This window comes from Bombyx mandarina, chromosome 11 (genome assembly GCF_030267445.1).
Source record: "Bombyx mandarina strain Sakado chromosome 11, ASM3026744v2".
NCBI lineage: Eukaryota > Metazoa > Arthropoda > Insecta > Lepidoptera > Bombycidae > Bombyx > Bombyx mandarina.
In genome coordinates, this window is record NC_143218.1 from 868074 (window position 1) to 888393 (window position 20320).

The window sequence follows — 20320 nt, forward strand, 5'->3', positions numbered from 1 at the left end:
CAGGTTTTCAAATATAGTACAACGGTCGCCGCGCTCTTTAAGTCGAAACACGTCACTATTACCCGGCAGAAATAGGCGAGATGGTGATGCCCACAAATGTGGGATCATGAGGCGCCCTGCCACCATTAAATCGCCAATTTTCAATATGTAAAGAAGAGCCTGAGCGAGGTATACTACCTTATCCTTATCCTGAGGGACCCCCCATCATCACAGAGCACAAGATATTTGATAGATGCCTTCACGATAAGCTTGCGTATATACAAGCTCCGAAAAACAGCATTCGTACCGTCGGTCTACCGAGCAATATCACATGCTCAGTGGATGATCTTCCTTTCGTAAATCCAAAAAACCATATACACAGTCCACTGAGTTTCTCGCCGGATCTTCTCAGTGGGTCGCGATTCCGATCCGGTGGTAGATTCGGCGAAGCACTGCTCTTGCTAAAACTAGTGTTAGCAGATTCTGTCAAGTTGAGCTCGAGAGCTCACTTACCCGTCCGGGCGTAGCTGAAATAGCCTCTTAGGCTACTAGCGAATAGGCAAGGCCAAAAAAAACTAGTTTTTTTATTACAATACAATTTTTAATTACAGTACAATGATTTTGTTTAGAGTTGTAGTAGGTTTTTACTGGTAGGACCTCTTGTGAGTCCGCGCGGGTAGGTACCACCACCCTGCCTATTTCTACCGTGAGGCAGTAATGCGTTTCGGTTTGAAGGGTGGGGCAGCCGTTGTAACTATACTTGAGACCTTAGAACTTATATCTCAAGGTGGGTGGCGCATTTACGTTGTAGATGTCTATGGGCACTAGTAACCACTTAACACCAGGTGGGCTGTGAGCTCGTCCACCCATCTAAGCAAAAAAAAGGTAGGTATTAATGATGGCTCGAAGGCATATCCAGTTTCACCAGGACAGGTCGGCGTACACGGAATCAGCCAGGAGGGGTAGTATTTGCTGCTCGAGCACCATCGAAAGAGACCTGGCAGCTCAGAGGCAGCAGCTGCGTGAGTGCATCTAATACGGGATCGGAATCAACGGGCTTATTAGTTACCGGAGTTAGGTTTCTCGTCGGATTGTTCGACAAATACGGTTGCCTGTGTAATCTATAGTGCTAGAGTCGCAGACGTGTAATTACTGTGTCAGTGGATCGGGTGAATTCGTAAGAGTGTGTCCAGGGCGTCGACACTGAGTGGCTCCTGCGTGGGCCGATTATCATGTCGCATTGCTTCATTGAAGTAGTGTATGTATCGTGGGGCTCTCTTTTGGCTCCCTTTTTTTTACTATTCTAGTGACCTTGAGGGGTCACAGCAGATTCACCCGGCGAGTAGGTGAGCTCACGGGACCCTAACCTGATCTTTGCTACCACTAGCCCCAGCAAGAGCAGTTCTTCGCAGAATCGGAAGCGCTACCCACTGAGAAGATCCGAAGAGAAAATCAGTGGGCTGTGTCTGATAACTATTTAATGGCAGAAATAGGCATAATGGTATCTGTGTGATACCTACACGTGCGAACTCGACTTTTTGCACTTATGAAGCCCCGATGTCGCTGCCTACCGACTTCGAATGGGTCACTTTTTATTGTACCTATTTATGTATAGGAGCATACGGATGAGCAGAAATTTTGGAATGAAAAGGATTCCGTAATGTTGTTAAAACAAACAAAGAAACACAAGTAAACAAATTTCAAATGCTTTATTTGTTAATTCACATAAATTTTTTTTGGGGCTGGTCGGCCGCTTTTCCAAATGCTTCAAACAATTTTCTTATTCTAAAATCTCTTTGTCCATTTTAACTTAATCGCCTGTGGTCATTGTCAACCGATCTATTCCTTGCAGGAAATACCTTTGAAATACTATACATTATATTTTTTAAAGCGAACACTACTTTAATTATTAGCTTGTGCACGTGAGACCGTATATTCGACATTGGCGAGCACATATTTCTACGCATCTTTGACTTTTTATATAAAGCCTCAGAAACAGGTTACTTTGAAAATAACCTATTCATTGAACCTTGATTCGTATTAACAGTTTGTTTTTTGTTTGGAATGGCATAATATATTGTAAATATTATGGAAGAGTTTTTGAAAAACATAATGTTTTCGGTATCGATTTGATAGATGCTATTAATAATCGAATTCTAATTGGATTTTCTTAATATATCTGCAACCACAGTAGTGTTCGCCAATTCTTCATTCTTAAATTTACTGCTGTTAAGCTCTCTTGTAGCTAGATATGAAAAGTGTATCCCGGTAATATCCATTCTGGTTCTAAATATATTTTAATTGTCTATTCATTTTGATCATCATCAAACGATGTCTTTTGGTATCTTTGCATGCTGCTAGAATGATAACTGCTCCGAGACGATGAAGCGCTCTCCGATGAGGACTGGCTAGAGCTGATTTCCTTGGTAGATTCATTGGGATCGTTATTTTCACTGTTTGATTGAAAACTTCTGAAAGATCTCTGGCTAGATTTCTTTGATTCCTGTTGATTAAATTGGTACGCGCTCTCAGAGGATCGTACTGTGTTACCATTTTCATTATCGTTCTGATTGTTTGAGAGGTTTTCGTCGTTTTCACTATATTGCGATCGCTTGAGTTCACTGTATCTTTGGAAATCTTTGGATTCGGACTGGTTGTTATTGATTATCTTTTTAGATCCGTGCGACTTTTTCTTTTTCTCCTGAGACTGAGTTCCACTATTATCAGTGCTTCTAGATTTTCCATCACTATTTCCTTTATTTTTGCAAGGAGTTCCACGTTCAGCACCTTCTGATGTGTTACTATTAAAAGATTCGCCTCTATCTTCAGTTACTTTCTTACCTTTGGAGTCTGTCTCATCGTCATTATCGTTTCCGGTTTTCTTAGATCCCTCTGGTTTCCCAGGACGTTCTGGTTTTCTTGAACCTTCAGGCTTGTCCTTTTTATCTTTAATTTTATCAGTAGAGGATTCACCTCTATCTTCAGTTGCTTTCTTACCTTTGGAGTCTGTCTCATCGTCATTATCGTTTCCGGTTTTCTTAGATCCCTCTGGTTTCCCAGGACGTTCTGGTTTTCTTGAACCTTCAGGCTTGTCCTTTTTATCTTTAATTTTATCAGTAGAGGATTTGCCTCTATCTTCAGTTACTTTCTTACCTTTGGAGTCTGTCTCATCGTCATTATCGTTTCCGGTTTTCTTAGATCCCTCTGGTTTCCCAGGACGTTCCGGTTTTCTTGAACCTTCAGGCTTGTCCTTTTTATCTTTAATTTTATCAGTAGAGGATTCGTCTCTATCTTCAGTTGCTTTCTCACCTTTGGAGTCTGTCTCATCGTCATTATCGTTTCCGGTTTTCTTAGATCCCTCTGGTTTCCCAGGACGTTCTGGTTTTCTTGAACCTTCAGGCTTGTCCTTTTTATCTTTAATTTTATCAGTAGCGGATTCGCCTCTATCTTCAGTTACTTTCTTACCTTTGGAGTCTGTCTCATCGTCATTATCGTTTCCGGTTTTCTTAGATCCCTCTGGTTTCCCAGGATGTTCCGGTTTTCTTGAACCTTCAGGCTTGTCCTTTTTATCTTTAATTTTATCAGTAGAGGATTCGCCTCTATCTTCAGTTACTTTCTTACCTTTGGAGTCTGTCTCATCGTCATTATCGTTTCCGGTTTTCTTAGATCCCTCTGGTTTCCCAGGACGTTCCGGTTTTCTTGAACCTTCAGGCTTGTCCTTTTTATCTTTAATTTTATCAGTAGAGGATTCGCCTCTATCTTCAGTTACTTTCTTACCTTTGGAGTCTGTCTCATCGTCATTATCGTTTCCGATTTTCTTAGATCCCTTTGGTTTCCCAGGACGTTCCGGTTTTCTTGAACCTTCAGGCTTGTCCTTTTTATCTTTAATTTTATCAGTAGAGGATTCGCCTCTATCTTCAGTTACTTTCTTACCTTTGGAGTCTGTCTCATCGTCATTATCGTTTCCGGTTTTCTCAGATCCCTCTGGTTTCCCAGGACGTTCCGGTTTTCTTGAACCTTCAGGCTTGTCCTTTTTATCTTTAATTTTATCAGTACAGGATTCGCCTCTATCTTCAGTTACTTTCTTACCTTTGGAGTCTGTCTCATCGTCATTATCGTTTCCGGTTTTCTTAGATCCCTCTGGTTTCCCAGGACGTTCCGGTTTTCTTGAACCTTCAGGCTTGTCCTTTTTATCTTTAATTTTATCAGTAGAGGATTCGCCTCTATCTTCAGTTACTTTCTTACCTTTGGAGTCTGTCTCATCGTCATTATCGTTTCCGGTTTTCTTAGATGTCTCTGGTTTCCCAGGACGTTCTGGTTTTTTTGAACCTTCAGGCTTGGCCTTTTTATCTTTAATTTTATCAGTAGAGGATTCCCCTCTATCTTCAGTCACTTTCTTACCTTTGGAGTCAGTGTCATCGTCATTATCGTTTCCGGTTTTCTTAGATCCCTCTGGTTTCCCAGGACGTTCTGGTTTTCTTGAACCTTCAGGTTTGCCGTTTTTATGTTCTTTACTCTCATTAGTAGAGGGTTCGCCTCCTTTCCCTCCGTTAGAGGATGGGTCATCGTCGTTTTCGTTTTTCTTAGGTTCATTTGGTTTCGCAGGTTTGTAGTCTTTATCCTTAGTTTCCTGCTCATCGCCTTCATTATTAACGTCATCATCAGTATTATATTCTTTTTCGAAATCAGTGTCCTTGGATTTGTTCAAAGTCTCGTTGAGAGTGTGCCTATTGCAGACAGTTATTCGTTGTTTGATCTCTTTGATTTTCTGTATGAAACCTGTAAGAACGTATTATGAATTTTAATTCTTGCAATCTAAGAACAGACACTGCCTCTTGTACGTTGGCGCGTTTTACTTTAAGATTAGTGTCTTTGCCAATTTCATCTCGCTTCCGCTAAGCGACTAATGTCAATTTTGTACTCTAGGATCGGTTCGCCTTAGTTAGAAAATGAAGTCTACCTACTTCACCTATGAAGTCATACTTTTCAATGCTGGCCATTTGAAACGTAAGCTACGTATGGCTGGCATTAAAATGTAATTTATTTAATTCGTTTTTTGTTTTCACTACGTCTTTATCCTTTCCATCGGTATGGAGACGATAAAAATACGAGTTATTATGTAATACGAGCGCTGTCGCGATACCAATGTTATGCTAAAGTGAATTGAGCTGCATTGAGTACTGCTCCAAATTCTGAGGCTAATCTTTGCTAAGCTACCCAAATTACAGCTTGTCCCATTCGACTCCAAACAGAATAGGTTCGTCTAATTATCAACGACGTTCTCACGAATCGTTTGGAACTTATAGGTCTACAGAAGATAATAAAATGTTCTATAGGGGATGCTCCGAGGAATTACTTGAAATGATTACCTCGCCACCATCACCCCTGCTACCTAAAATCAGGGTGTGCGTCCGCGATTTGCTTCCAGAGGTATTTTTGCTACATACCCTCCGGCTTCCGACTATACTTCCCCCTCCCACAATATTATCCGGAGGCTATAACGTGTGCTCCTTCAAACGAGACCCGAGAAGAGCCGACCGGCAACTGCTCGCCTGTAACTCTGGTCTTACTGACGTCCATGGTGACAGCTCACCAGCATTAGAACTTTATTCGCATCTAACTAACGAAACAATTAAAAAGTAACTTACCTAATTCGTATTTAGTGTCCACGTCTTCTAAGTATTCAGCAAATCCTATTTAAAAAAATTGGTTGTCTGTAAAGTCGGTTTACAGCCGATAGCTTTACGTGATAACGTCAGTAGCAGAACTATTCGAATTGCTAGTTCTACCGTCACGCGAGAAGAGAGATAAATGTGTCACTCTATCGCTTGTTCTGCGCTCTCGCTTGCACGTTCAGTCTCAGGCGGAACGTGACATTTTTTCGTGCGTGCAGCCGTTGTTCATTGATTTATAAGAGGTTATCACGTAAAAAGCTTTATTTTTATAATACATAGAATACCTTGTTATTAAAAATAGCAAAATAAGCAATTTTAGCTATGACAAAGAGAAAATCTATAGATAAGAAAAACGTAATGATAAAACTGTTTAAAAAAATTCGCACGCAAACACAAATTGGTTCAGAGCGAAAACTAAACGCTCTTTTTCGATTGGGATATTTTGACTATAGTAAAAGTTTGTTTGAAAAAGGTTTGATTATTAGATAAAAGACTCACCGTCAACAATATATCCTCCGACTAAAAATAGAAACGAGAAGTGTATTAATAAAAAAGAATAGCTTAAAAAAACTAACAAAATACGCTTTTATAGAAAATCCAACTAAAAAATAGAAAATAAATTTTAATAAATTTGAATTAAAAATAGTGTAAGAAAAAAATATTTTGTTGTAAAAAAGCGTGTTTTTTTAATATCGAGTTACCATCGGTCCTTATTGAGTATACCAAATTGCGAGTTAATCCGACGTTTTGAAGGGGGTCAAAATCATGTTCAAAGATTCCGTTACAAACATCCTACATACTAACATACATACGTCTGAAGCTGATAAAAGCGTATTAAAAATAATATTGAATTATAATATGTGAATGTGCGAATGAATATATATGTGAATAGGATCTGATGGTCTGTGAACTGATTACGGCCCACCTTGGGAGGTCTACCCACGCTGCGTCTCAGTTAACCCTTAGACCTTTAAGCTTTGCCGTCTAGGTCACCGGTGCCCTATGCGGCACACTGATCTAATTATGTAGACTTCTGTTATTAAGCGCCCGGATTGCCTGACTTTTGTTTTTAATGTATGCTTTAGTCTTTAGTCTTAGAAATAGTTTGATTCTGGTTCGTATCTTCGCATTCGTCTTTCCCAGTGTCTGCTAGATAATCCGGCGCCTTAGTAACAGAAAGGCAACTAGAAGGTGCGCTCACGGGGCTCAAACCGGAGTGATGATAACACTGACCCTAGCAAGAGCCGTGCTTCGCAAAATCTACCACCGGATCGGAAACGCGATCCACTGCGAAGATCCGGCGAGAAACTCAGTGGGCTGTGTCTGAGGGTTAATTTACGATGACATAATTCATTGAATGCACCGCATCCCTGGGCACCGGTAAGTGACATGGGAGTCAAATGGTTAGCATTGGTCACTCGAGAAACTTTATATCCAGACGAATTCTTTTTATCATAAAATACAATATATTGCAGTGAGGACGAAAAGAAAATTTAAAACAAATATCTTTGTCTAAAACAGAACACGCAAAGTTGTCCCTACCTTAATTATAATTAAAGTTTTAACTTAGCTATAAACATTTGTAGTGATCATCGCGAGATGCGAACATTTGTAACTAAGTGATTACAGAAATAGGTCTGTAGAACGCGAACCTTCCATAAAATAGAGGTGTATGAAAATAAATAAATAAGTATGCTTTTTAGTTGTGTTCATGGCGAAATGTGAACATTTGTATTTCAGGGATTGTTTTACTGAGAAAATGTGTCGATACCACCTGTGTGCTTTGTGCGAGTTTTTAACGTACTCGATAGCGTAAAAGTCAACTCAATTTTGTATGGAGTTTGGAACGTTTGCCTGCGTTTGCCGCAAGGGGCGCTGTTCCAACTCCATACAAATTTGAGTTAACTTTTACGCTATAGAGAACGTTAAAAACTCGCACTAAGCGGTGGACCACGGGTCTTAAAATTGAGAGTGACTTATTCTTATATACCATGGAGTCCATGTGTGATTGGTTGGATTGAAGACTGGATTTACTTTTTCTCATATCTAGTTGAATGTAATGTGAAATTCTAGTTGAATGTATTGTCACCTACGATGATATTATAAATTTGAGAGTTTCTTTGTATGTTTGTTTTTATTTCACGGGAAAACGAAGTATCGACATCATTATTGCTTAAAAGTCATTAAAAACACATAGATACTCACATTTCGGATGATAACTGTTTCCAAGAGCGCCCATGATCGTGAACACTAAACAGGGAAAATGTTTTCAATAATATGCATTTTAGTTATGTGGTTACGGAAAAGCCCATGGCCATCAACAACGTAAATACTGCGGCAGAAGTCTCAGTTCTATTATAGTGTAGTCGTCGTGGCCTAAAAGATAAGACGTCCGGTGCATTCGTGTTGAAGCGATGCACCGGTGTTCGAATCCCGCAGGCGGGTACCAATTTTTCTAATGAAATACGTACTCCACAAATGTTCACGATTGACTTCCACGGTGAAGGAATAACATCGTGTAATAAAAATCGAAACCCGAAAAATTATAATTTGTGTAATTACTGGTGGTGAGGTCGTGAAGCAGCGTTTCGATTTGAAGGGTAGGGCAGCCGTTGTAACTGTACTTGAGACCTTAGAACTTATATCTCAAGGTGGGTGGCGCATTTACGTTGTATATGTCTATGGGCTCCGGTAGCCGCTTGGCACCGGGTGGGCTGTGAAGCTCGTGCATCCAACTAAGCTATAAAAAAAAAAAACTCATTACTACTTCACAGCATAAATAGGCGCCATAATTGTACCTACATTACAATAGCCCTAGAAAGAGCAGTGCTTGGCTTAATCTACCGATCGGCACGGGATCGACATCGCCACCCACTAAGAAGATCCGGCGAGAAACTCAGCGGCTCTCCTCCATCGTGGAAACCATTCGTGAGCATTTTATAAGTACGTATTTCATTAGAGCCGTCGGTCCTTACCTGCCGGATTCGAAAACTGGCCCAGCGGTATCGCTCGATACGATTACATCGGACGTCTTATACATTAAGCCGCCCCGATTTTGAAATTTACGACCATAAAATAAAGGTACTTCTCCAGTAAGTATTAAAGAAAATAGCTTACGTTTCACGAATATCACTTGTAGGAAGTTCTTATCCCATTTCGACGGTTCTCCTGCGAAATAAAGATAGGTTTTCGTGTTAGATTCACGTATTAGCTCACAGCCTAGTGTCATTTAGTTAACGGAATCAATGGTAATCGCACTTTGAGTTACGATGTAGAAGTGTTAAATATATTAAATATTATATAGTCAAACCTGGATAAGCGAAAGTTCAAGGGAGCACAATCTCATTCTCGCTTATAGAGGTTTCTCACTAACTCGAGTTTCTCGATAATGCACCCTCGGGATTTCATTTCGCGATTTTCCGGATTCAAACGCATTTACTATTTTAAGTTTATCACCTAATGACAGTACTTTAATTTTCCGTTTTGACTCATGCATCATTGCAGAACAGAACTTTCTTTCGCAATTGATTAACGATAAACTGAGTAAGTCCGACAAACAGGACGGTACACAGACACACGTGTCCATTCGAAAAGAATGCTATAAAATAACAACGTTATTTAGTTCCACGAAACAGAATAGGTTCAATATTGACTAGAAAACAATACAAAAACAATGGTAGGAAGTTCCACGAAAGTTAAGAATGAGTCATAAAATAGCAGATGTTAAATTCGTAATTTGTTTTGTCTTTTGTTCCTCCTACATAATATAAATAAATAAAGCTCGACTGTCGCTTACAAAGGTAAAGATAAGTAGCAGTCTCACTTACGGAGGTCCATGAGGGAAAAACGACTCTCTCTTACAGAGGTTTTTGTTTCTCGCTAATAGAGGTTTTGGGAGCTTAAAATGACGGGTCCTGGCTATTATTCTCACTTATAGAGTTTTCTCACTTACCCAGGTTTGACTGTATTCCTTGAAACAATTGAGCAATTTGGGCAGTACGGATTATACATATAACTCTAATAACAACGCGAATTAACAAATGTTATCTGTCTTTTTTATTTTATGCTTCCCTCACCGTGAAAGTAATTTAGGAGTGTTTTAGAAATTGATGGAACACTCAAAACAATCACGACAGCTTTAAATATCCGTACCATTTGATTTTTCATTAGCATTACAATAAAATTTAAAGAACGCTATACAGAAATCAATATTCATTTAGTATTCATATTAGATGAAGCTGCAATGAACAGTGAGGGTAGCTAAAGCTTTGTCATACTGTACTGTAGGAGCGTTGACCCCGATATTGGATAGTATTTCAACACACACATTACGTGCATTTTAAAAGACGTTCATTTCTTAGCTCCGTTCATGATTATCTTAAGTCCCTTCCGTCTGACTAAATTTTTTGGAATATTAAATGGCGCTGGATAAATGTAACTAAATATAAAACTTACGTTCCAGCAATTCTATTAGACTTCGTACAGTCGTTATAATGAATTTCGATGACCCTGTAATAAAAATTACGAAATTAAGTTACAAAAATCTCTCAAATTTTAGGTTACCTATCTTAACGATCAGTATGTTTGGGTGGGTAAAGAATTTAAACAAAACTAGAGGTCCCGCAGTAGTTGAAATTCGACTATAATTAATTGGAATTGTATAATAAGTTTGTACACTATTATGATTGTATTTTATACTTCTATAATCACAAATTTCGGGCTACACTATAAAAAAATATTAATAAAGACAAACAATATTTAATCTATTCTCAATTTCACAACAGACATCAAGAACAAAAGTTTGACAATAAATAGTATGCATGCGTGTGTGCGTCAAATACATGATGTGCAGTGTGTGTAATGTTTTCTTTATTGATTTAATGTTTCTTTTATGCATTATTTTAAAAAAATATTAGCATTGCACTTCTTTTCTATACTTTCTATAAGTGTGGAAAATTTCATACTCCTCCGTCCGCACAATTTTCGTAAAAAAGGATACAAAATTTTTGCTTCACGTATTCCACTTCCATAAAGGATAATTTTACGTTGAGCTTCTCGTCTCGACAATCATCGAATCAATTTTAAACGTCTTCTACGGGTAATACTTTGTGTTTTACTTTCGTCTACTTGGGGCGATATACGCCTATGCATATTGGATTCCTCATCGATCGCTTTTACAGTTAAAACATCAGTTACAGCTTATACTCCGTGGGCAGGGGAATGACACAAAAGATATAAGACATGTATCATACTAGCCCAGCTCACAAGGTTTACGATAAGGTAATATACGCCGACGTGACTGTAGCAAGCGGCTTAAAGTAGATTTCCACTTCAATATCATTATTAATAATAGGATATTCTTGGGTTTTCGCATGACGTAGACACAATTCAGTTTTTATTTTATGGTTTGGCTTTGGGTTTTTTAATTGTCGTTATTATTATTTCGTGATCATGAAAACCATAAAGTTGAAAATAATATAATGCCAATAGAAAACGCGAGATAAACCATAAATATATTATTATTAAGTATACACCCTTTTTTATGATTGAGGTATTCGCGGAGGCCTTTACAGTTTCATCAGGACAGGTGGGCAAGCAAGGGCTCAGCCAGGAGGGGTAAGATTTGCTAACAGCTACCCGAGCGCTTTCAAGGGAGACCTAACAACTCAAGAGCAGCTACTTCGCGAATGAATCTAGCATACACCCAATTAATAGTGTTAACCTAACTAATGGCTACCAAGACCGCTAGAAGCACAGAAGATAGACGATTCTTGTTTGAAGAAGCACACGTTCGTGGCTTTCGTGAAGAATGTATTGAATTCTCGGTTTTATGTTTCGTTCAATAATAATCGACTACAGAGAGTTTGTGAGACATTATTTGCAGATGGATGTGTCTTTCTTCTAGCGAAATTTGAGAATTTGGTATGCGCAAATGCCTTTTTCGGCATGATGATATTGCCACACGGGCGTCCGAATTGGTTGAAAGAGGCTGTAGGGACGTAAATTTTCCGAGTTTTAAATCTCTAAGACAAGAATCAATAAGGTTGACTTTCAAACACAATTGGAATAGAAAAATACTAGGAAATCTGCTAAAGAAACTAGGCTATGCGCATTTAATATCGAGGGGTGAATTTCGTTTAATACGCGTTATTTATCTTTGTAATCAAAGGTCCGTTTTATTTGGTAGTAGTATCAACAATTCCATGTTTTTAACTTCAATTAAGTTAAATAGCTGAAGAAGTTTTTTTGTAATTTTTTTTTATTCAAATTTTAAAATTGAAATGGCTCTCCTGTAAAGTTGTAAAAATATCGCTTTAACCAAATGGCCTTACACCCCTTGATATTATTCGATGGAGAATTGATAGTCAATTCAAGGTAAGGTTTTCTCCAGTGTCCAGTGCCCGGATGACCAAAATGGATCCTATGGTGCAATAGATCTGTCACCGCTGTATAAACATCAGAATGCGAAACCACAAACCTTCAGTCTTCTCCCACTTCTCTCCATCCTTGCTTCTTTTCAGCAAAGTGTCGAGTTCTTCGCGAATCTTCTCTAGTTTGTAAAACTTGATGATCTCCTTGTAACTCTCGAACTTTCCGGTTAGCTTCGACCAGCCCCATTTAGTTCCGAATTCGGGGTGGCATATATTCGGGCTATCTGTAAATGTTTTTAAGAGCTTAGAATTATCGCTCCAAACATTAAGCTCTAGAGAAAACATAAGCACCGACACATTATAAGTGCACTTGTACCGCAGTTCAATGTAACAGATGAAATCAAGATTTTAAAAGATTCCGTAGTTTTTAAAAGCACAAAGTACCTAGCCAATCGTGTGAGATAACAATACGACCTATCACTATATGACTGACTCAGTGGTGTAGTAGTTAGCGATCCCTGTTGCGCCAAGGGTCGTAGGTTCGATTCTCACACCGGGCAAACATTCATATATTGAACAGGTTTGTAATTACGCAACCAGTAATTACTGACTTGACTGGTTTAATTTCTATTACACGATGTTATTCCTTCCTTATTACATTCCTATGTACATGGGTTATGCCCAGCTATTATGATTATTATATGCCGTTTTGGGATCTCAGTAAGTTGGTACAACACCCAGAGAACGCTCCTATTCGTTCTTAAAGCATGATGTCTAAGTCTCTGTTTTATAGTACATCAATTGATTCACATTTCAAACCCGTGAGACGACGGGGCCATTCAAAGCCGCAATGGATTCACACCGAAATAAGCGGGTTAGCGGTACCTACCTCCAACGATTACTTACAATATAAATAATAAATTATGCTGTTTCTATTTTTATTAGACGATTTTATTCTTTCACCGTGGATGTCAAACGTGAACATTTGTTAAGTACGTATTTCATTAGCTGTAACAGTCGGTAGCTGTCATCGGAATTTGAACATCGGCTCAGTAGAATCGCTCGAAATGATCACATCGGCCAAGATAAGAATCTTTTAGGCTGCGAAAACTTACAGAGCTATTTTGAACGAGGCGTTTAATGTGATAAATAAGAATCAAAAATTACCTCTCAATAATGTTGTTAGCTTCTTCTCCTTGGAACAGATCGCAATCCTGAGAATTCCGACAAAGACTGGAAAGAAGAAAAGAAAAGTCTTTATTTTTTTTTATTAATTTACGTACTTCAGTATAAATGAGCTTAAGTCGTAATCGTCCTTGGGTTTTTTTGCTTTTTATTGACAGGCGATTGGTACATTACGATACTGTTTGAATATAAATTTTTTTGGATAGCCAATCAAATTTTCCTTTTTAAACTATATGTCACTAGACACTAATGCAATGTTGTTTTGTGACTTATGTCTGTTCATAGTCGAGACAACGCAAAGCCGTCTTCGTCCTGAATATGTCCTTTAAGATCCTTTTAGACTCCCAAATCACCAGTCATCTGTCAATAGTTCCACGGGCGAACCAACTAGACACAGCACACTGACTTTCTCGCCGGAATTCCGAAGTGGATCGCGATTTCGTTCAGGGGCCAATGTTAGCAAATTCTCTTAGGGCGAGCCCGTGAGCTCAGCCGTAATAGTCCTTTAAACTACCATCGATAGTATAGAAAAAAAATGCGTTTAACGAAACAAATAAAATTAATGAAAAAAAAAAGCAAACTTACGATTTCCGAATTTGGATCCAACTGAAATAAAACAAAAAGATACATCATTTATGATCTCGTAGTGCGAACTGGTATATTTATCAAAAGTTTCCCCCAGGTTTTATAAAAGATACCTCTAGAATGTGAAAATATATTATCTGTGCTAGGGATGTGCTAGATTAATGTTGATACTAGATTATCTGTGTCATGATCAAACCCAGAAAGCGACGACTAGGGATTCATTGGCGAATTGAGAGAATTTTTCTCGTTTGTTAATTTAGTGTTTCTTCAGGTTTTAACGTGTAATAACGGTGGCTTATTAACAACTTAGCGTCTATGAAAGTGCACAAGGGCGGGAAAATAAAAACAATATCACCTCACGTCGCTTTTCGGGTTCTTACCAAAAATCTCAGACTAATTTCATTGAATTTTACTAAATATCGTCTCATTTCACTTCATCGCAATCGATTATAGTCCCAAATGAATCAATTTCATCTCGTTTCGTTCGATAACATTCTTTAAATAACAGAAGATAATAATTGAAGATCTTTATAAACTGGCAACAATGTCGTTGCATGTAGCCAATTGCCATACATATACGAGTATACAAATAAGTTCCCATAAGCAAACACAGATACAATGTTTTTTTTTCTATACCTCGGTTCTTCTCTTTTGGCCGATTTTTTATTAATTAATATAAATACTAATGCTATGTGAAACTGGATTATACGAACGAAACGAAGTTGATCTATCTGAAATTGTAATAAATTACATTGAAATTTAATAAAATGATTCCTTTTTTTTTCCTAGTTGAATATACGAGATCTATTCCTACCTCGTATTAAGTCTCCCTCAGAGACGTCACAACGTGAACTGGGTATCGTTGTCTGATTGTTGACAATAAAAATTCCAATCATAAATCCATGGAAAATTAATAAATAGATTACGCTCACTTACATCCGGGTATCCAGCCATCGAGGATTCCAGAAATGCCTTTGACAGCTGAAAAAAAATAAAAGGTTTATTTTTATTTTTTCTCTCCGCTCTCGCTCTATCGACACGATGATCAATTTTTTAATTTTTTTATTGTCCTTGTAGGCAGACGATTATACGGCCCAGTGCGTGATTACCGTTGCGCCATGGACTTCGCAGCAATACCAGGGACAGAGCCAAGCCGCTGCCTACCGTTAATTATTATTAAATTATGTTAAGTCAAAAATAAATGTATAATTACTTCCGAATGTCACGTCGAGCGCTTCATCCCAATTTTTGGCGTGCTCTGTGAAACAAAGAAAAAACGGTAAAAATATTTAATAAACGACCACAGTTCTCAAAATAAGTCATGTCGTTCGATTAACAGAAGGATGTTAAACCGAAGTGTTCTAAAGAAACAAGAAAAACTTAAAAATCTATTCTAAAAATAACGGAAAATCAACTTATTAGAATATTACTAGAGGTCCCGCAGTAGTCGAAATTCGACTATAATTAATTGGAATTGTAAGCTTGTACACTATTATGATTTTTATACTTCTATAATCACAAATTTCGCCAAGACTACACTATAAAAATATTAACAAAGACAAACAATATTTAATCTCAATTTGACAACAGACGTCAAGAACAAAAGTTTGACAATAAATAGTATGCATGCGTGTGTGCGTCAAATGCATGGTATGTAGTGTGTGTAATGTTTTCTTTATTGATTTAATGTATCTTTTATGCATTATTTAAAAAAAATATTAGCATTGTGCACTTCTTCTCTATATTCTCTATAAGTGTGGAAAATTTCATACTCCTCCGTCCGCGCAATTTTCGTAAAAAGGGATACAAAGTTTTTGCTTCACGTATTAATATATAGATTAATTATTACTTAGGCCGTCTTGTGAGCAAATAGTAAACCGCTCTGAAGGCTGGGGCAGCCGTTGTACTAGAGATAGAATCAAACATTTAAATATCAAAGTAAATTTTGTGTTATTTCATTATATTTGGTATCGCAAACTCGAATGGCCTTAGCCAAATAATTGGTCTCATAGTATCACGACTAACCCACCTTTCAAGCCGGAACTTATTACAGCAGACAGGAAAATAGGTAGGATTGTGGTGCCTACCACGCAATGGAATACAAAAATGACCGGCGAGGTCAACGGCCTCGAGTGACCGCCACACTACCGCCGCTATTCGCGAAATATGATATCACTTATATTAACGCTTCGCTCCCTCGCCTTCGCCGCGCACTTGTGTTCTTCGGTGATATTGCTCGTAAAACGCCCGATAGCCTAGAGAGACTGTTTGTGACAGGGAAGATCGAGGGAAAGAGACCGCAGTCCGACAAGGTGGTTCGGTCAAATCCGCATCACTCTAGGGATCCCATTCCACGAAGCCCTTCATGCGGCCAATGATCATAGGCGCTGGAAGGACATTGCAAGAAGTAGAATCCTGTCAAAATATGATGGTCACGACCCTCAGCAGTGAGGAGACGACGCGAGGAGGGATATTAACGCTTCGCTCCCTACATTTACATTTATTCAAGTCAAGTAATTTACTCACTGCGCTTCGATATATCTAAGAATACATCAACGGAGGCACCGCATTTCTCTGTAAAAGAAAAAGAAAAATAAAATTGTTTATCTGTAAATTCGGCTTACGGAGGGTATTTTTACGTGATAACGTCTTAAAGAAACGTTTGATTAAAAATTGCATACTTTTATGTATTGAATTGAATTATCATTATTTTGTACAATAGAAAAAAGGAGCTAATTGATAATAATTTTTGATAAATTAACGCTTGGGCCGATTGTGCCTCTCTATCGCTTGTTCCGCGCTCTCGCTTGCACGCTCAGGCTCAGACGGAACGTGACAATTTTTCGTGCGTGCAGCCGGTGCTTATCGATTTAAAAGACGTTATCAAGTCAAAAAAAGTAAAGTAATTTTTGTTCGATCGCAAATCACATTCAAACATAAACAATACGTACTAAGAACGAATTTTGCTCAACTTACTTTTGTTCAGGCCTTTCGAGAAGAAAACTGAAAATGAGAAATGCAATTATTTATAATTAATTAAACAGCTACTGAATACAAACACCTAAAGGCAGAGGTAAATGGATTTCTTTGTAGGAGGCGTTCATCCACGCATGATATATTATAATAATTCGTAGGCTTCAGTTTAATATGTAGTTGTAATTTGGGCGAGTATGGCTAGTTCTTTAAAAGTATGGTAAATATATCATACTCAGTCCTCCGTCAGCGCAATGTTCGTAAAAAAGGTTACAAAGTTTTTCCTTTACGTATTAAGCGAAAGCGCGCCACCTAGTGAATATGAGCCGCAACTGCTCGTGAACCATCGGCTCGCTTCGGGCGGTATCCTTCGGCAGAGTCGAGGTGTCATCGCTCGGGTTAAACCGAAGCACATTCGTTGCTTAACTAGGGATTGTCGTCGTTTCGTGCTCAATCTTTTTTCACGACTACCCACCATACGCCGACTATTTCAAGAAATAATCTGCGACATGCATATAAGTCACTTAGTAAATCAAGCTACTTATTATCCTATTAAAGTAATTTAATTAGTACTCACTCAGAGAATCGAGAGGTCCGCTGTTTGTCTGGAAACAAACAAATCTTGCATCATGCTTGGGTACTTGGATACTTATGCACGGTTTTACTTCGTTCATACCTCTTCAGCACATCGCGAGATGTCTAATGTAAATATGTATATACAGCTATTTTTTTCTCCTAGCTAATCGTTGGTAGCCTAAGGGGCTATTTCAGTTACGCACTGACCGATAGGTGAGCTCACGGGCTCAATCTGAGAGAATTGAGTACCTATGTGAGCATAAGGCCGTAGTTAAAAAACTCGCACTAAACAAATATAAAAAAACACTGACAAATATTTCTTTTATGGAAACTAGCGACATCTTGTAGCGGATACCCCTAAACTTATATGTTGTTAAAGTTAAGGTACCTATTTAATTATGGTATAGTCTTTATTTGTTATAGACAAATTGATTAAATTTTATCAATGTATGGTTTCTGAAAATTTACAAAATCCTTCATTAAAAATGAATTAAAGGATAGGTAATATGTTACTGCCATCTACAGGAGCAATGAGAAACTAATCGAAGCGAAGCCATCTAGTGGCCGACGCCGTAAACATTTTTGTTGAATGCTTGAGTTGCTTATCTAACTAATTTATGTGTATTATCTACGCACTGAGTATTCATTGTGCCTCTAGTGCCCTCCAATACCGGCATCATTCCCAAATACGTACTCCACTCCCTAAATTCATGAAGGATGAAAATCCCCAAGGTGAATTCCACTAGGCCCGTGGTTTACCCATTAATTACCGAAATTTCTAGAAAAAGAAACCTTTCCATAACAATAATACTAATAATAGCTGAAAATTGTCTGTCTGTCTATTAGCTTACCTTTCCGTGTTTAGCGTGATATTTTCTGTGACCTTGAATGGGTCCAGTTTTGTGAACCTTCAGATGCGGCATAGGCCCTGCGGTCACTGCCACAAGCTATGAACAAAGAGGAAACATTTAGTTTAATTATACAAAAAAAAAAAACAACAAAATTAAGTATCTTCTAATTCTTCTTCTTTCTTTCCTATTACCTCTGCTGGGGTGTAGGACTCGAATGAAATTCTTTTATTTGCATCGGTCTTGGGCAGTCTTTTCCACCTTTTTTTTATTGCTCTGATGGGTGGACGAGCTCACAGCCCACCTGGTGTTAAGTGGTTACTGGAGCCCATAGACATCTTCAACGTAAATGCGCCACCCACCTTAAGATATAAGTTCTAAGGTCTCAGTATGGTTACAGCGGCTGCCCCACCCTTCAAACCGAAACGCATTTCTGCTTCACGGCAGAAATAGGCAGAGCGGTGGTACCTAAGCACCGCTCCACCAGTGCTACCACCAGTAATTACGCAAATTATAACTTTGCGGGTTTGATTTTTATTACACGATGTTATTCCTTCACCGTGGAACTCATCGTAAACATTTGTTAAGTACGTATTTCATTAGAAAAATCGGTACCCGCCAGCGGGATTCGAACACCGATGCATCATCATCATCATTATCAGCCTTTATCTGCCCACTGCTGGACATAGGCCTTCCCCAATGCCTTCCACATAATGCGGTCCTCCGCCTTCCGTATCCAACGACTTCCCGCCGTGCGCACTAAGTCCGATGCATCGCAAGATACGAATGCATCAAAGGTCTTATCCTTTAGGCCACGACGACTTTATTAGAGCGAAGCTATAAAATTATTGCATCGTAACCAATTCTAGACGCATATGCAAAATTTCAAGTCAATTACGGACGTCTTAAAGTCGATGGAAATGACTGTCAAAGATTCCGTTATATACAACAAAAAACCTACAAACAAATGTACGTACCAAACTAATCAAAGCGCGTTGAAAAGGTAAAATACAAAATGGAAAATTGCTACAACTATTCAATTTAAATCTGTTTGGAAATTCAGTGGAAGAAATAATATAGATTATTAGATTAATGTAACTAAAGCTTAGTTGTGGCCATCCCCAAACCCGCGATTGGCTAGATAAGAAATGTCACATGATAATTTGAAGATAAAATGTAAAACCACCACATCCTGGCTAACACCACCTGGTGTTAAGTAATCATTTAACACTAGGTGGGCTGTGAGCTCGTCCATGCATCTAAGCAATAAAAAAATGAAGCGACATTGTGTTTTTGAACAAATATAAAAAAGCTTCTTACCAGTGCCGCTAACACGAAAAGCCTAATCAAAGTCATTTCGACAACGCCGAAGTTCGTTATGATTTCGACATGATCGCTTCGTACGTTTTTATACGTAAAACCTTTCAAACTGAATTAACATACTGAACAATCGTCGAAAATAATTAAATCAAAAAATATTTGTATTATAATATATTATAATTTAATAACAATAATGTATGTATGGAATCTTGAAAACCAAACAACGTTATTACGAGCAACTGGGTAAATATAAGAAACGTTAAAATTTTTGGAGGTAACAAAGAAATCAATTTTAATATTTTAGCTTACATGATAGATGATATTGTTTTTTTAGGTATTAGAAATTAAATTACATTCTCCTAAATTTTTAATGCTCATATCCAAACAGGCGGTAAGTGTTAGTCCTGAACAGCAAACAATAATCTTGAGGAATTCGATGACTCAAATGACCCGATTTGTCTGCTGTCTGGTCCACGTGGGACCATAACATTGGTATGCCTTACCAAGTAGTACCACCATCAGTCCGGCGACATTCGCCCCTGGACATAGACACCGTCCAAAGTTCGCCATAATACGCAGTTCACATCCAGCGCGTACCTGCGACCATCCAAGCGGCTTGAAGCCATCGTGGTCTAAAGGATAAGACGTCCGGTGCATTTGTTTCTAGCGATGCATCGGTGTTCGAATCCCGCAGGCGAGTACCAATTTTTCTATTGAAATACGTACTCAACAAATGTTCACGATTGACTTCCACGGTGAAGGAATAACATCGTGTAATAAAAATCAAACCCGCAAAATTTTAATTTGC

At 38.3% G+C, this 20320-nt stretch overlaps 1 protein-coding gene across 1 annotated transcript; it reads right to left on the reverse strand.

The window, feature by feature from the left end:
• Positions 1 to 1673: 1673 nt before the first annotated feature.
• Positions 1674 to 19640, reverse strand: LOC114249075 (uncharacterized). Its single transcript, XM_089731222.1, has 16 exons — positions 19513 to 19640; positions 18196 to 18291; positions 17346 to 17373; positions 16772 to 16798; positions 16322 to 16369; positions 15009 to 15053; positions 14732 to 14776; positions 13796 to 13816; positions 13193 to 13258; positions 12133 to 12309; positions 10110 to 10163; positions 8772 to 8822; positions 7860 to 7904; positions 6153 to 6173; positions 5628 to 5672; positions 1674 to 4758 (listed from the first exon to the last, which is right to left on the reverse strand). The coding sequence occupies exons 1-16, from the start codon at positions 19546 to 19548 to the stop codon at positions 2285 to 2287; spliced, it is 3279 nt and encodes a 1092-aa protein (XP_089587348.1). The 5' UTR covers positions 19549 to 19640; the 3' UTR covers positions 1674 to 2284.
• Positions 19641 to 20320: the final 680 nt, after the last annotated feature.